We start from the raw sequence: 18327 nt of genomic DNA, 5'->3' as shown, positions 1-18327 counted from the left end.
CTGAAAAGGTTTCCAGTATTTATTGTAAAGTAGACTTTTTATAAACTGGGCAGGATAGATGATTTCCATAAATGAGCATATATATGGAATCATAGAATTCAAACAGGCAATTTGTTGGAATTGTCAGGGGTCAACTCAGCATTGTCTCACAAGCATAATAAGAGGGTTTGTCTTGTGGACACATCTCTGTTGTGCTTGTGGGAGGTCGCATGGGTCGCCTGATTTCCTCTTCCTCCTCCTTCTTGCGTCTGGGAGATTCACAATCTCCATCTTTACCTCATGGGCAGGCATGCAGGCAGGAGGGCTGCGTGATGCAGGCCTTGTCCTCTAACATCTCGCTTGCACACAGACTTTCTATTCCACATAGAAAGTGTCTACCAAAGAACCAGTGATGAAGTGCTTTCTACTCTGAACCTACCTGTATCCAGTTCTGCTGAATAAAAGTAAGCTACCTCTACTTTTCTTCATCTAACTGCTGTGTGAAGACTGAATTTATTTCTGAACATAATTAAGCCTGATGTGCAAGTTCTCTTTTTTTTTGGTCGATGCTTCTACTCTGCAAGATTGCTGTTAGCTGCTTGGAGTTCTTTTATTAACATTGGAAACTCCATCACAATGATCAAGTCCAACACTTTGCTCAGTGCAGGAATCAAAATGAAAACTCCCCAACAGATGATGGTTCAGCCTCTTTTTGAACATATGGAGCAAAGGGGAGCCTGCCACCTCTCTGGGTATTTGGTTCTGCTATTAAACTGTTCTTGCCGTTAGAAAGTTTCTCCTAAGGTGGAACTGTAAACCACTTTCCTATAACTTAAGACCTTAATTCAGGGACATGCATTCTGGGATGATAATGAACAGGTCTTGGCCTTTTTCTGTGTTGCACATTTTCATTTTCTGGAACAGTGCTGTCAAATCCCCTCTCATCCACTTTTTCTCAAGGCTAACTTTACTGGCTTCCTGCAATCTTCCTTCATATGTTCCAATTCCTGGTTATCCCTGCTGCCCTTTTCTACATCTGTTTCTCTTTCTCTCTTTCTCTCTTTCTCTCTTTCTCTCTTTCTTTCTTTCTTTCTTTCTTAAGTGTTCTTCTCCCTCCCTCCCTCCCTCCCTCCCTCCCTCCCTCCCTCCCTCCCTTCTTTCTTTCTTTCTTTCTTTCTTTCTTTCTTTCTTTCTTTCTTTCTTTCTTTCTTTCTTTCTTTCTTTCTTTCTTTCTTCTTCTTTCCCCCAAAATTGGAAGCAATACTAGACATGGGGTTTGGCAGTACAGGCTATTGGTTCTTCCCTTTCTAGTGATTTGGAAACTTTATTTCAATTGATGTATCTCAAAACTGCACTTGCCATTTTAGCACCCACATCCCGCTGCTGACTACAATGTCATGGTCCTTTGCACACTATTTCCAGGCCAGGAGTCCCCACCTATAACTGCACATTTGACTGCAATATCATCTGCTCAAAGAAAAACTCCAAATACTTTTGTCATTCTTTTAGTTTCACTATCCAAAGACTTATGTCATCAATTTATTCAACAATAACCATGTCTACTGTTCTGTTATTGGCCAGTAATTTAATAATAGCCACTGTTAGAATCCTTCTCCTGCTGTTGTTTAAAATGCTGCTTCAGTTTGCCTTCAGGCAACAACAAACCCGGCCTGCACACATTTGCAGTGATCCCCTAAAGTACAGGAAGAAGGAAGGAGCTGCTGGGCCAGAAACCAGGCGACTGTGAGTTCCAGTCCCGCCTCAGGCCTGAAAGCCAGCTGGGTGACCTTGGGCCAGTCCCTCTCTCTCAGCCCAAGAGCCAATCAGGCGTGGTATGAGAGTTCTAGTCCCGCCTTAGGCATGAAAGCCGGCTGGGTGACCTTGGGCCAGTCCCTCTCTCTCAGCCCAAGAGCCAATCAGGCGTGGTATGAGAGTTCTAGTCCCGCCTTAGGCATGAAAGCCGGCTGGGTGACCTTGGGCCAGTCCCTCTCTCTCAGCCCAAGAGCCAATCAGGCGTGGTATGAGAGTTCTAGTCCCGCCTTAGGCATGAAAGCCGGCTGGGTGACCTTGGGCCAGTCCCTCTCTCTCAGCCCAAGAGCCAATCAGGCGTGGTATGAGAGTTCTAGTCCCGCCTTAGGCATGAAAGCCGGCTGGGTGACCTTGGGCCAGTCCCTCTCTCTCAGCCCAAGAGCCAATCAGGCGTGGTATGAGAGTTCTAGTCCCACCTTAGGCATGAAAGCCGGCTGGGTGACCTTGGGCCAGTCCCTCTCTCTCAGCCCAAGAGCCAATCAGGCGTGGTATGAGAGTTCTAGTCCCGCCTTAGGCATGAAAGCCGGCTGGGTGACCTTGGGCCAGTCCCTCTCCCTCAGCCCAACTCACCTCACAGGGTGGTTGTTGTGGGGGAAACAAGAGGAGGAAGGAGTACTAGGTGTGTTCACCACCTTGAGTTATTTATAAAAATAAAGAAAATAAATAAATAAATAGTAGTGCTAGTGCATCCACAGCAGGAAATAAGAAGGCAGAATGATGGTGCAAAATGGCTTTCTTTTTTTGCAAGCTTTCAGGATGGAGAGACTTTTTCATAATTTACTGGCAAGTCTTCAGGTATGCAAAGTGGGGTGAATAGGGTGTAATAGTTGATGGCAAAAGATGCTGTAGTTACTGCTGCAGTACGTGGCTGAATTAGGGCAGCAAACTTCAGCAAGTAAAGATAGAGGAAACTGATCCAGACAGCAGCTCTAGCTTCTAGTTCAGCCATGTGCTGAACTGAGATTGGAGGAAGCAATCCGTAAGCCTAGGAAAGAAATACAGAGGACTTTTTGCAGGATTAGATATGAGCAAAAGACTGGCAGAAAAACATTATAAATATGTTGTACAATTTCACATGATTGGCCTCAAAGCTCTCTGTATACTTATACATTACGTTCCAAACTATGCAAGAAGTACTTGAGCAATGTATTGCAAAATCTCATTTTCAAAGACAATTTGCACAATACACAATATGTTAAATATGAATGCATTCCTTTCAAAATGTGGATTTCTTGTAAATTTCTTGTACATTTATTTGTACAGTAAATCTCTTACCAGAATGTGAGGTAGCACAGTGACTTGTTACCCTCAAAAACAAATAATTGAACTTCTTTCTCTTCTTTCCTTGGCAGGTAACTCTGACAGCAGAGACTGACTCCTGTTTCATCACTTGGCAAAGGAAAAAGCTTTATTCGCTTCTGGCTAAGGAGCGCTATATTGCTCGTCTCTTTTCTGTCCTCCTTGGCTATGACCTCTCAGAAAAGCTATATGCCTTGAATGAAAAGCTTTTTGCGAAGTTTGGCCTTCAGTTTGACATCCGTCTGCCCAGCCTCTATCATGTCTTAGGACCTGCTTCAGACATAGAGGTGGAAAAGGAAATAGCAGAATATGAAGAGCCAGTAATGCCCGTAGGTGATTCACCTGCAGTTGGCCAAACAGCTCCTGTGGTTCCTTGCACCGTGTCTCATTCTGCTCATCCTAGGAAATCTCGGCCTGACAGTGACCTGTCTGGTGAGGACTCTACCAGTCTTGTATTGGAAGATTTTGCTGAGTTGACAGGGTCTTTTATGGACTATATGAGTGAAGGGGAGTATTTGAAGTGAGTAAACATGGGCACACATCACCCTGAATAAGTAAGTATTCTTTGTGCCTTTAGAAAGAAACATACCTGGTATGCTAGGAAAGGGTAACTGAGGTGTCCAGCATACTGATTGCCCCACATTTCCTTGGAGCCCACAGTATGTCAACTCTTAGTTTGTTTGCTGCAAAAAAGTGCTTTGAGTCAGCATGGCTTTGTCAAACTTTGTCTTGTTTTTTCATGATGAGCTACTAGCTTCCTTAATAGACTGTGAGAATGCTGTTGACATAATATATCTCGATTGCAGAAAGGTATTTAACAAAATACCCATGATGCTCTGCTTAGCAAATTAACTAAATGTGGGCTAAATGGTTTGAGTATTAGTTCAATGCACCACTAGCTCAAAAATTGAACTCAGATAATGCTCATTAGCTATTCCTCATCAAACTAGAGAGAAGATACTAATTGGAGTGCCATGGGGTTCAGTCCTGGGCATGTTACTCTTCAATATTTTTACTATTGATTTGGATAAGGAGGTGGAAAGAATGCTTATTACATTTACAGATGACACAACACTGAATATTAGGCTTGTGTAAAGCAACTTAGATTTGCTACAGTGACATTATTTCCGCTACAGAAGCAATAGTATTCACATTGTCAAAGCAAAGACCTGAATTGATTCACCTCAACAAAGCTGTTCAAATGCTTTGGACCAGTACTGATCACAGCCTTCTCTTCCAGCACTGCCTGAAGTGCTCCAAGGCTCAGTGAGTGGCTTTAGGATTGCCTACAGCATGTGCTGAAGCTGCTCAGCCTGGAAGACCTTCAGTGTGCACAAAGATGGCTCTACGCTATCACCTGCAGTGCATGTTGACTGCCCACAGTCACATCAGAACAACCCAGACTGGAGTACATTTGGCTTGCAAGTGTCTGGAGGAGACAAATGGCATCTCCTCTATAGCTCACTGGCAGAGAGTTCACTTGGATGACTTTGGACCAGTTAGCACCTCAAAGGATATGACTCAGTGAACACTGACTTGAATCCTGAGAAAAAGGGCAGGGGTCATATTTATTTATTTATTCATTCATTCAATTTATATTGCCGCCCATCTCAAACTAGTGACTCTTTATATTTATGATATAAATAAAGAAACAAACTTGGCCTCCTGAAGTAGAATATTACAGAATTTAAGTTCAGCACTAAGATCTCCCATTCTCTTTTCCATGTGAACTGAGCCTGCATCAAAGTTGGGATATTTAAAAAGTCTCTCTCTAGATCTTAAAATATGGATTAGTGGCATCAAAGCAGACAGCCTCTAATTTTCATGCATTTATGTCTTTCTGGGCTTTAAACACATAAACCCAGTTGACTGTGCCGAGGAACACACTGATAATCAGTGCAAGGACCATTTGCAACCATCCGCAGTTGCCATGAAAGCTTGGGGTATCCCCTCACCCAGTACCTTACATAAGACCATCCTAGGAAGGGGGAGTAATGGATTTTTGGATGAATAGTATAACAACAGATTCACCATTCTGTCCTAGATGCTTGTCCTCAAGAAAAATTGAATTAACCAATCTATTTTTCATTGGTGGTACCAAGACTATGGAATTTTCTCTGACACAATTGTCAGTTTTGTTCTGTTTCAAAAACTGGCTAGGATTGACTGATTATGTGCTGCATACTATGTTCTATTATTAATGTTCTATATCATTATTATGATGTTTTCATGAGGCTTTGGTTTGGAGCTGAATGTTATTAACTTATTTATTTATTTACTGTATTATGATTTTCAACTTTGTGTTCTAAGCCATTTTGCAGATCAGGGCTAGGCAAGCTATAGGCTGCATGCCCCATCACCCGATTTTTGTGATTTTCAGTTCACATACATGCAGTTTGATGACAAAAGTGCCATTATTTGGTGATGTTGCTTTTAGGAAATTGGGACAAAATAGAAACCTTCAACTGATATAATTTTAACTGCTGTCCCACCACCCACCAGTTTGGAGTTACTTGATCAAAGTTCAGGAATTCAGAATCTAATTATTTAGTTGTTTTATTTTTAAAAAAATTATATGCTGCATGTTAAAACAGCATTTTGTTATGGCTACACTTCATAACAATAATTACTTTACACCTGAACAAAAATCCTGTTAAAATCCTGTGAATACATGGGATTCATAACACCATGATTCAGCTTAGAACATGAGAAAGGTTTCAGTAAGACATTCCCTTTAAAAATGGTATAACCAAATATCAATTTTCGGAAAGGAGTTTGTGAACATTGGAAAACAGGAATTTGTTGCTCTAACGTAGTAACTGCACGTTATCTTGAGAAGCAGACAAAATTCACTTTAGCAAAGAAGGTAAGAAAGAGAACATCTTGGTCTCCTGGTCCGATAAGTTTAGGCAAACTCACCTTAAGAATAAATTTTCACAGATTCTTATTAATCTGAGATCAGCTTCTTGGTGGAGGCTGACTGCTTTACCAGTTATACTCTCCATTTCTGATATTAAAAGGCTAGCACTAAGTTTTAAATGTTATTGAGAAGATTAATCAATTTTCTTAATGTATTACTGTGGTCAATTCTAACTGGAAAACTATTGTATGGAAGAGTGTTGAAAAGAAGAAAAAGTGAGATTTGGTCCATTTGACCTGATTTCCTGTTGTGTAACTAGGATACCCTCAACTCTGTTGAGTTAGGTCAGAATGTTGGGGTTTGATTCAGGAAAGGGACAAGCAAGCATATAATTCTATAGCTTTCCTCCTTGAGATGCCAGATTTATCTTTTTTTCCTGCATATTCATGCAATTGAGTCTAGTGTTGAGAAACTTAAATAAATAATTCCCTTTCTGGAAGAAGGCAATAACAAATCACTTCTGTATGGATACCAAAAACAAAAAACAAAACAAAAAACCAACCAACCAACCAACCAACCAAAAAAGGTATGTCCATGTAACCACCAGTAGCTGGACTCAGGTTTAGGCCCCTTTTTTTCTGAGTACATAAAACTACTAGGTAGCATTCAAAACTCCTTTTGCCCAACTTGGTAACCTCCAAGATACCAACTCTGCCCCCAAGAATATGGTATTATAAAAATATATTAGGTACATCCATTGTTTATGAAAGGAAGGATTGACTTGAGTATTTTGATTTCTCAGTCTGTGAAAGAATGATACTTTGTAAAACACTAGGATAATATTAGCTTGGGCAATGGAGTTGTTTCCTTTAAAACTGGACATATAAGTATGAGCTAGTTCTTACAATAAGAATAATTATGATTTCTCCTTCACACAGCTTTGGGCAACCACCTGAGAACTAATCATCCTGGCCTTGCAAAAGGACGAGCCCCTCTGGCTCCAACTCAGACCCCAGAACTCTAGAGAACAGCAGTTGGGAATCAAAGCCCTGCATGGAGCAATAAGATCACTGATCACCAATCAGAATGGCCTTCATTACTTGTCTGTCAAACCATATATAAAGTATCTGTCAATATCATGCACCTTGAAAGATATGCATAGAAAAGTGATGGGATACTTTCCGGAGTGTATTGATCTGCTGTGGCACCTGGATATTTTTTGTATTCTTAAACACTTGATGTATGTTAAATATATTACATGTCCTGGAATTATGATGGTATAATTAATTGATGAAACTTGCTCCCTTTTGAGGTTCTGTTAATTCTCTTCTTTCACAAAACGGAGAAGGAAGAAAGCAATCTTCCATTTGTTCCCTCCACTTTGGTTATCATTCGTGTGCTAGCTAATGTGAGAAGCAGTCATCCTTCTCACCAAAGCTATATTCTGAACAAAGGCATCCCACAATAACACAGAACTTAAATATTTAAACCCCACCCCCAGGCTGGGGTTAGCATGCTATCTAGAAAATTCAGTTGGTATAACATGCAACAAATAGGCTGCCATCTGGTAAGAAATAGTAGAAACATATTATAGCTGTGATGCAAGATCTGCGCTGGTTGCCAGGTACTTTCTGGGTAAAATTTAAGGATTTGCCTTTAAACAGTTCAGAGCTTAACTACCTAGGGACCACAGTATGAATTTATCCAGACAGTAACATCTACAGAAGAAGTTTTCTTGAAGACGTATTTGCTTTCCAAGCTCTATTTATTAGGCACTGAGAAGAAGGCATTCCCTTATGTTGCTCCCCATTTGTCTCACTCTTAACAATCACATAGATAGATTATCATATTGTTGCCCATAACATATTGTGTCTTAGCAAAAAGCCATGTAGTGCCCTAGCACATTTCTTATGACATATACTTTCATAGTTCATAGTTCATACCATCAGATTCCTGGAATATAATCACAGCGTTATAGAGTTGGGTAAGCCGTTTAGGATACTGAGCCCAACGCTATATATAGTGTGTGAATCCAAAGTAAACATCCCAGACAGATGGCCTTTTCTTGAACACATCTAACAAATGTGTTCCCCATTTTAGAATTGTTTAGATCTGCAGTGTACAAGTTCCAACTTTGACAGAACTTTCAATAGCATGTTATGTCCCCAACAGAGACCTTGGTTTCATCTGTCATCTCACAGGAAACACATTTCTCAAGGAAGATTGAAGTCCTGGCATATCCTGACTCCACTCACATCCCAAATTCCCAAGGTTTAGATTCTGAGATCACTGCGGAAGTAACATACCGACTGTGGGGCAGGAGGGCAAGAAGGGACTGAAGCAATCTAAACAATGGCCGGCTAAGAAATTCTTATAACTGGAGCAAGGGAAAGCCATCACGGGGCAGGAATCATTCAAGGCGCTGATATAGAAACGCACAGCTCTCACATGGTCACGGATCAGATAGCGGTAGCCTGGAAAGGGAAACAGGTAGAGTGGATGAAGCAGAGCTGGGACAGGTGGAGCTGCACGTTCATGGCAGTCATCACTCTGGTGGACGGCGTAATTTCTCATTATTTTTAATTTCATTGTACCTGAGAGGCCATCAAATTATAAATGTGATTACAGTTTTACTAAAATTAAAAAAAATTAATTGGCATAATTAAAAAGCAATAAAAAGGGAAAAATGGCCCAGAATTTTTTTTTTTTTTTGGTTCCTTCAAGTCAGTCTTGACTCCTGGCGACTGCCTGGACCAGTCCCTGCAGTTTTCTTGGCGAGGTTTTTCAGACGTGGTTTGCCCTTGCCTGCTTCTTCCCCGGGCTGAGGGAGAGGGGCTGGCCCATGGTCTCCTGGCTGGCTTCATGCCTCACTGTCTCCCAGTTCCTAGCCTGGTGCCTTAACCACTACACCAAGCTGGCTCTCCTTGGAAATGTATCTTTTTAAAAAATGGTTCAAATTGGATGAATGTCCCTTTCCTTGCCTGCTTAAAAAACCCCCAAAAGATTAACTCAATTTACCTAAACCTAAATCATTAAAAAAAAAAAAATGAATGAAAAGCTAAAATATAAACTTAAGAGAAAGACATTTTTAATTCAAGGAAGACTCTGGGCTTTTAAACCAGTCCTGAAGAAGATTTCAGTCAATGGATTAAATGTGGCCTTAACTGATTTGCTCTTATGCTTTAACTATAATTTTGCATTATATCTTGCTTTCTTATTGTCAGCCTTCCTGAGCAGTATTTATAGTGGAAAAATGAGATTATATGTTTTTAATTAAATAGAATCCCTTTACATATACATCTAACAGAGAAAACAGCAAGGCTAGAATTCACCTCCTCAAAATTTAGCAAAATAATGTCCATGTAGTCACCAAGAGTTAAGCTCAACTCGAAATAAGGTTCACTTTTCAAACTTTTTTTTATACAAAGGAGTGTTTGTGTCATATGATTTAAGGAATCTTGTTTGACACCTAATATTGTTCAGCTCCACCTGGCTAATCTGTGAGAGTTATCAAGCCCTGGTAAACTATATTCAGCTCTATAAAATAACTAACTCAATATACTGGGATTAAGATATAAATGCTAACATGTATTCAGCATTTTATTTTACATATGCCCCCTAGGTGATAAGGTAAACAAATCTGAAAGCTATTTAAAGACCGTTCTGCTCTTACAGAACCCTAGAGCAGAATTTTAACAAGAACAGGAAGATCTGAAATCAGTGGCATCTGAAAAAAGTCAAGATGCTGGGCACAACTGCAGACCCCAAACCCCAAGTGCATTAAACATGCATTGCATGCATCATATCCACAAAAAAAAAGGAGAGGCTTTGATCACCATCTTGTTCATTCTGACTTCCCCTCTGTGGAGTTCCCCTTCTTATATGTGTGTTTTGAAAGAGTGCTGCTGTTATAAAAAGCAAGCAAATTCCATTATCAGAAGAACTGTGTGTAGTGTAATAGAATAAGATTGTTTCAATTTCCGTTCATGCTTCAAAACCCCAGCAAACTGGAAAATAAAAATGTATTTTACATAAACTGTAGAGGACATATTTCGACTTATATGTTTTTGTGGTTTACAAATCAGAATAACTGAGTCTTAGTTTGCATTGGTTTTTATGGTCAGCCCTAGACTGGGGAGGAATATCTCCAGGCCACATTCAAAAGGTGGGATCAGGGAATCATACAGCTGAGGTCATTTAGACCACTGTTTCTCATCCTTAGCAACTTTAAGATGCGTGAACTTCAATTCCCAACATGCTGGTGGGGAATTCAGGGAGTTGAAATCCACACATCTAAAAACTGCTGAGGGTGGGAAACACTGATTTAGACCATCGAGTCCACCACTCCACTCAGTGCAGGAATCTAAATTAATGTATACCAGAAAAATAGATGTAGAGCAGCCTCCATGTGAGCCTATGTCCAGGTAATTGATTCCCCTGTCCAAATGAGCTTACATTTTCTACAAATACGTCTCAGATTTTTTTCAGGTAGCAAGACAAGCCACAACTATTGCAGGTCACAATTGCAGACTCCTGTCCATTCATGCTGACAATATCTTCTTAGGCTAACACCATTAGAAAAGTGTTTATTTTAGTCCCTTATCAGGATCTCAGTTACTCAGGTTTAAATACAAATTCTTGACTAAGGGCCTTTGCCCACTGCTGAAGTGCTCACAACCTACCCTTGAGTCAATAGAACTTTATAGCAACATGACCTTTAATGTCCCCACTGTTGATTGCTACCCTGCTTCTATTGCCTCTGCAGTCACTGCAGTCACCTGGATTCCTTCCAAAATAATGGGTGACAATGACAACGTCTAATAGATTGTATATACCTTAAGGCTGTCCTTGAACAGTATTAGCAGAAGGGAGAAAAAGCTATTTTAACTATTGAAAACTACTTAACAGCATCTCATGGACATGGGAACACCACAGAAAAAAGAGACTGCTGCCTGATCACATTTGTGCTGTGGTTTGATGGAAAGTGGAAAAAGCCCTCAAAGGGAAAATTGATCAGAGACTTCCCCTTAAACTCCTTTCCTGAACTCCCTCGGCAACCTCCTGTTAGTCCTTCCGTTCCCAAGCTCAGTGAAAGTGCAGTTCCCCATTTATTGATACAGATATCCCTGATGAGATTATATCTACTGTATCTATACAAGGTATATTGCTTTCAGAGAAAAGGAGCTTCAGATAATAAGCCAGGAACCATTATTACCAGATGATATGAAATGGGGACATCCAGGCTGATCTTTCCCTCCGTTAAGGTAGTAATCAATGTGGCCCACAGGTATCTGGATACCAAAATCTATAAGAAAATCTGAGTTAGAATTGCACTTGTAAATTCAAAATGCTGCAGACATCTATAGCAAAGCTGCGGTTGGAAGCACTGATCACACACGTGTGTAGATGCATACAGGTATGAAACAGATCTTTCCACAAGATGGATTTTTTTTCCAGAAGATTTCATATAATTCTGTTCCAAATAGTGGCCAAGCAAATAAAACAAAGGCAACCATTAAAACACATAAAACATGCATACAACTGAACTGTGTAAAGCGTTATCATTAGTAATTAAATTAAATTGCAAATTGTAAAATTCATTATCAAGAAGTTCGAACTTTGAAAGACTGCAATATTTTAAAAAATGTCAAAAATCCCAATAGTATCATAGTAATATAGGGGGGAAAACACCCCAAAACATTTGTGTGCCAGGTCATCCTAGCAATTGCAAAATACCTTCCTCCTGGGAGAGATGGAATGGCCAGGTCATAATTGTTCTCCTGAAACCCAAGAGAGAAGGAATAGACTAGATTTCCATAGGGAAGAAGTTCTAAAGCAAGGGGGCAGCAATTGAGAATGTGTGTTTCCAAGGTCCTATCAGATGGCATCCTTAGACAGACAAAGCCTGGAAGATGTTGACAGTCTTTGATCTGATTAGATGAGCAGAAGCATAGGAGAGAAGATGGTCCTGCAAATAACTGGGTCTTTAAAGCTACCCAGAAGTTGATTGGCAACTAGTGCAATCCCAAAGCAGTGGGGTCATCCATGTGTAATGGGATATCTCATCATGGTCCAGGCCATTGAGTTCTATACCAGCTGTATATTTCAAAGGCTTTTCAAGGCAGCCTACTTGTAGAGTGTTGACAACAATCTAAGTGGGAGGTGACTAGGGCATGAGTGACTGTGAGCAAGCATTCCCAATTTAGGAATGATCACAACTGGCACGCAAGGTGTAATTGTACAAAAAGCCTCTGGGTCACAACTCCAACTGCTGCTTGAGCAGGAGCCTATGAGAATGCTGGAATTGCAGACCACTTCTGAGAGAGGGCCCATTCAGGGCCAAAGATAGTGCAGTACTACCCGGGAATTGTTTGGCCCATAACCCCAAAGTCACTCCATCTCCATCAGAACAGCTAAGATGGGATAGTGGAGCTATGATAGACAGAACATATTATTTACAATTATTACCACATCTTAAAAAGTGGAAGCTAATAATAAACAACGATTTTCAAGAAGGATACATGAAAACAATTTTAAAAATGTATACCCCTGAAATATTATTGTCTTTAAAAAGATAAATGTTATACGATTGGAAAGCTTACTATCCGAATCTGTGTGAATTGCTTCCACGAAGAGAGCATCCCCAGGATCAAGGCACTCCTCAGGGCTGGCTCTGGTATATTTTGGCCCAGCGGGATCCAGACCTGAAGCATGATGAACAATAAGTGGCAACAGGTTACAGTTTTCATTTGGTGAATTCTGAGGACAGCAAGTGACTGTGTGTTACAGGATCATCTAAAATGGAGCATTTGAGATTCAGAAGGCAGAGCCTGGACTGTTGAAACAGAGAGTTGAACTTGGCGGCATTTTTCATAAGAAACGAAAACAAAACAAAAGCAGCATCTTTTCAGTGTTGCTATTACTATTCTTTTGTTCAAACCATTAAAAAAAAAACCCTCGAGAGATGGGATCAGGAAACAACTCAAATCACAGTGAAAACATTTCTTATAATAAAATGCTAAAAAAATATGTTATGACTCTTATTTATAGGAGCTTTATTCAATACTATTGCTAAATCTGTAAATCTAAAGTTATTGGGAACCAAATATTCTGCAAAACCAACCAGTTGTTCTGTCAGCACGGTAGCCCAATACAAGTTTGAACAAAACTATAGAGCAAGATGGCACAATTCACTGAGAAATCTGGAAGGAACAAAATCTATGTGATGTTACTTATGTAATGTACAAATGTATATAATCTCTCTTTATTTTGAAAAAAAAAAGTTATTGCAGGACCTTGGTTCAGAACTGGCTTGGAACCTAATGCAGGTTTTCTGCTTGCTAGAAATATTTCTCTCAGTTACACTTTGCTCTTCAAAGTGTTATTTAATACAAACAGTGGACACTTCAACAAAGCACAGAGTTTACTCTGCTCCTGCCTTCTGTCCCTATAACTTTTGCAATGAGTCAGTCAGTTTTCCCTCCAGCTGGCCAAAAGTAGAGTTTGCATATCCTGACTCGAAATTCCCCCACTTTGAACTGCCACAACACCTGGACTACCAAAAAATCTCTTGCCTCCTCTCCAAAAAAGGAAAAAAAAATCAACATTTTCAGGACATATTACATATAAAAAAGTCACTTTAGGTCCAGTTTTTCAGATAAATAAGCTAGTGTCAGCTAAGCACCATCTGAGGATGGTGTTCTTGAATCTATAAGCTGACTGTCCTTGGAGAGACTTGAATAAACTATTCAAGGACTACTTCTATTATTTCCACACTGTTCTTTTCATCAGGTTGCAACCAATGATTCCTAAATTCAGCAATATGGCCTACAATTCTCTAACCCCCTCCTGTGGGTCATAGGAATGTTCTCTGAGTCTCTGCCAATATGCATGTCTCAATCCTTCATATTGGGTGTAATGATTGCCCTAGCCCAAATACTCAGACTCACAAGAGGCTGCTATATGAAATCTGATTTATTAAGGAACTAAAGGCAAATACAGAGAAAGCTGAGAATGAGCAAAAGCGCGCCAAATACAAACTTAAACCCTTGGTGCAAACGTATCCCGCCTCCCTCGTAACAGCCCCGCCCGGCACAGGTGCAAGCAATCGTCAGAGTTGCTAGCCTGGGAAAGTAACCTTGAGCGCAGTAGATAATGCAAATACATTCCAGAGCAAAGCCAAAAGATAAGTACTTCCATCCTCCCGAGAAAGATGAAACACGCATCCTGCTAATGACATGCGCAACGTTACGATGTATCAAAGACATTGAAACGGTGAACATGACATTGGGTGCAGAATCACCTTTTTCACATCCTTATGCTTTTTCACCATTCTGGCTAGAAGACTAGAATAAGCCCTCAAAGTTTTTCCAGTCAGATTAGGTGCCAGATATGCCACCTGCTCTGTTTTGGGCCATTTACATGCTGCTGCAGTCCTCTCAGATATTGCAAAGATGGCTTCTTCTGCCTACTGGGGGATCTTAATCTGCTGGGGGATGACTCTATGGGCAGGACTAGTGGCTGGGGAAGGTTCCACCATTTCTTGCTATTTCTCATTCCTACTGCTAGGCTTTGAGTAATTCCCAAAACTCTGTTCTATGGTTCATTCTCTCTCTCTGTTGGCTTCTTACTCTCAACCTATTCTCTTAATTGGTTTACATGATAGACCTTCGTCTTCCCACGCCCCAAGTCTACTTTGTCATTAAAAATCCCCTTTTCTGGACCATTTATAAAGGGCCTTGCCCACTAGCTTGCCTCACTTTTGGGGCAAAGCCATGATCACCTTAGGATAATCTTCAACATGATGTTGAATTACAGTATAGAATCTTTCTATGCTTCTACAAAGTTGGTCAAGTCAAGCATAGGACAATATATTATTCATCAAACTCTCAGGCAGGAGGATAACCAATCCATAAGGGTTTTGGATGTATAAAAATAAAGTAAAATATGTAACAAATTTAAAGATATATTACATCACAGTTTTGGCACTGCAGAATTCATAGCTTAACATCTGGCTAATGTTTGGACAGTCTTGCTTCTTCACTGTACCACAGCCTATAATCAGCATAGCCAAAGGCTCACCCAATCCTTTACTTATCACAGGACTGTAATCTTTAGTAAAGGTAAAGGTAAAGGTTTCCCTTGACGTAAAGTCCAGTCGTGTCCGACTCTAGGGGGCGGTGCTCATCTCCGTTTCTAAGCCTTGGAGCCGGCGTTGTCATAGACACTTCTGGGTCATGTGGCCAGCATGACTCACGGAACGCCGTTACCTTCCCGCCGAAGCGGTACCAATTAATCTACTCACATTTGCATGTTTTCGAACTGCTTGGTGTGCAGAAGCTGGGACGAGCAACGGGAGCTCACCCCGCCGCGCGGTTTCGAACCGCCGACCTTCTGATCGACAGCTCAGCGGTTTAACCCGCAGCGCCACCGCGTCCCTAATCTTTAACTTTATATAAATTGTTATAAGAAAAAGTTGTTACTTTTTGTTAATGTAAGCATATATCAGTTCAATTCAGTTCAAGTTTATAACAGTTACTGACCAATGTTTTCAAATCTAAAATTATAAAATACCAAGAAATTAAGAATTAAAGGAAAAGGTAACATAGATGGATGAAATGCATACAAACATTTAAGTGCAGTCTTTAAAACACTAAAAAGAGAAATAAAGAGAAACAAGGTGCTAGCAATAAAGTATTAATAAAATATGATTACTTAAGTATTAAAAGCTAAATTTAGAACTCCCCAAGTATTAGTATATTAAGAAAAACTTTATGAACCATAATAATACATTTCAGCCTGCTGCTTTCCTTTACCAGTAATTCTTCCAAGACGGCCTTTGTAGAACTGGCCCACCAGACCCCCAACGTGTGCTCCAGGGCTCACCCCAATAAGGTGGATGGATGACTCTGGCACTCCCACAGCCTGAAGTTTGGCAAGAATAATAATTAGGACTTCAACAGTTCCTTCTAAATGCCCTCAAAGCACACAGCTAAACCACCCAACAATCTGATCAATTGGTTCATGTTTTTATCTGGACTGTTCTAGTTACATGGCAAAAAAAAAAAAAAGCAAAGAGAAAGTAACTCTAAAATCAGAGATGTGGCAACCATTTGTTCCACAGATAGTTTATTGCAACAAGACTTAATGTTAGTCATAACAACACTTTTTTAGAACTTATTGTGAACAGAATTAGCAGACTAAGTGCAGAGGAAGTAAGGGTAGCTCATACATGTTGTGTGACAAAGAGAATCTGGAGAATCTGGATACCTGAGAGAGGAATTGGGACGCTTGTCTCTCCCTCTGCTTGCAATACCATTTGTGGAAAGAGGATTTATTCAATTGCAGGAATATGCTAGGAGGAGGAGTTACAAGCCCTGTTTTCTGTTTTGTTTTAAAGAATGGTTCATTTCAATAAGCTCTCTGTTCAGTCTGCTGGACAAACAGTGATGAATCCAAGCCTCATAACCATCTGGGCGAAGTATCAAAGTACTATTTACCATCTCCACTTCAAAGACAGGGATAAAACGGGGATGAAACAAGACAACTGATTAGGGATCTGAGATCAAGGGTATAGGTTAGGTCAGTTGGTGCAAGGAATGTGGTCTGGGGCACACAGGTCCACTGCATTCCTTTTGTGGGTGCCAGAGTAGAGGAGACCAATTTTCTCCAGTTTTCCCACTGCATCTTTACTTGTCATTTCCCTAAAATCCATGGAGAAGAAACAATGGAATACTTGCACAATGCATTTGACAGCAAGTATTGCTATTACGACGTAGTTGCATCCAGACATCTGACCCCAGTATGCCATGGTGCCTTATTTGTCCCCTCTCCTCCCCCCTTGTGGATGCTCATTGGTGTCCACAGACTCTGGCTGCTATAACCAAAACGATGAAAGCAGCATCATGCCACAAGCTCTGTCCCTTTGTGGTGTGGGGCTGGGTCACAATGCAAGTACAAAGGATATGGGACTTAAATTTCAACAGCACAGCACTGTTTTTGTCACCCTACCCCCCTTCACCCTCCCCCTTTGCAGATGCCACTGCTCCCCTGCCCCATCTGAAGTTAAGGAAAGCAACTGATTAATGTTTTTCTCCCACAATGGTTAAGGGGAAAAAAATAAATTGGGGGGGGGGTCCATCAGTCCTCTTCCAGAACAGGCCCTATTCACAATAAATAAAGATATCACTACGGGGTAGAATCATGCCTGCACAGGTAGAAACAAGAGAACGCTGTGTAGGGGAGTGGGCAGTGCAGTGCTAACGCCGCCGCCACCCGCTACACACATCAGCTTGTGGTGACTTGGCATTATATATATTTCAACCTACCTACGTGTTCTGTGACGACAGGTGTTTATTGTTATTATTATTAAGTAGACATGTAAGTTTTCTTATTTGATTATTAAACTTTGCTTTGTTTATTTGCCTACCTAACAATTTATGATGGGCTTGTTGTGTTATTTCTTAAAAAATATATTTATTCCTAAATAAATTTATTCCAGCATGGCTTCAACATCATTTCAACAGAAAACAGAACCCAAAAAAGAAAAGAAAAAAAGAAAAATCGCGGATGGAGGAAGAGTATTCAGTGAAAAATGGACAGATGAGTACTTTTTTGTCAAGACAAATACTAAGGCACTGTGCTTAATTTGTAGGGAAAATGTGTCAGTTTTCAAAGACTACAATTTGAAAAGGCATTATATGGAAAAACATGCTGCCAAATTTGAAGCGTATCAAGGAATTTGTCGTAAAGACAAATTAGCGGAACTGAAAAAAAGTCTGTTGTCTCAACATTTTTTTTTTTAAAGTCACAACTCAAAAGGATTCTATTATAAAAGCTAGTTATTTGGTAGCAAATCTGGTTGCAAAAAAATCAGAACCATTTACCGATGGTGAGTTTATTAAGCAATGTATGGAAAGCGTGGCAGATATAATTTGTCCTGATAAAAAAAGAGATTTTTCTAAAATCAGTTTGTCTCACCAGACTATGGCCAGGCGAATTGAAGAAATAGGAAAATCTATCGAAAGAGGTTTGAAGAGTAAAGCTGCTAATTTCAAATTTTATGCTTTGGCGATGGATGAAAGTACTGATGCTACAGATATGGCTAAACTTGCCATTTTTATTAGAGGTATTGATAAAGAATATAATGTCACTGAAGAAATGGCTTCTTTGGTGCCATTAAAAGACACAACTAAATCTCTTGATTTGTACAAAGCTGTAAAAATGACATTAAAGCAATTTTCTTTAACCATTGTCAACATATCTGGTATATCTTCTGATGGCGTCCTGGCGATGGTTGGTAAAAGTGAGGGACTTACCAAATTGATAGAAGACGATGCAAGTGCCGCCGGCAACTCACGTTTGATGAAGTATCGCTGCAT

General features: G+C 40.2%; 2 protein-coding genes across 4 annotated transcripts in view; one reads left to right on the top strand and one right to left on the bottom strand.

The window, feature by feature from the left end:
* Positions 1–8259, top strand: part of POPDC2 (popeye domain containing 2) — a 23217-nt gene extending 14958 nt beyond the window's left edge. The window contains exons 3-5 of one of the 3 annotated variants that reach the window (XR_010067280.1): positions 3141–3641; positions 6886–7076; positions 8149–8259. Coding sequence is in view for 2 of the 3 variants with exons in the window: in XM_063294589.1 (XP_063150659.1) it covers positions 3141–3611 (471 nt within the window). In the remaining variant the exon portion in view is untranslated. Of the gene's footprint in view, positions 1–3140; positions 3642–6885; positions 7770–8148 lie in introns of those variants that run through there. The other 2 variants (XM_063294591.1, XM_063294589.1) reach the window with 2 other exon arrangements.
* Positions 7893–18327, bottom strand: PLA1A (phospholipase A1 member A). Its single transcript, XM_063293041.1, has 6 exons — positions 18306–18327; positions 15763–15915; positions 12550–12651; positions 11163–11252; positions 8254–8421; positions 7893–7900 (listed from the first exon to the last, which is right to left on the bottom strand). The coding sequence occupies exons 1-6, from the start codon at positions 18325–18327 to the stop codon at positions 7893–7895; spliced, it is 543 nt and encodes a 180-aa protein (XP_063149111.1).

The sequence above is a fragment of the Candoia aspera genome, chromosome 2 (assembly GCF_035149785.1).
Source record: "Candoia aspera isolate rCanAsp1 chromosome 2, rCanAsp1.hap2, whole genome shotgun sequence".
Taxonomy (NCBI): domain Eukaryota; kingdom Metazoa; phylum Chordata; class Lepidosauria; order Squamata; family Boidae; genus Candoia; species Candoia aspera.
The sequence above is the reverse complement of the archived record's forward strand: the minus strand, read 5'-3'. Positions and strand labels throughout refer to the sequence as shown.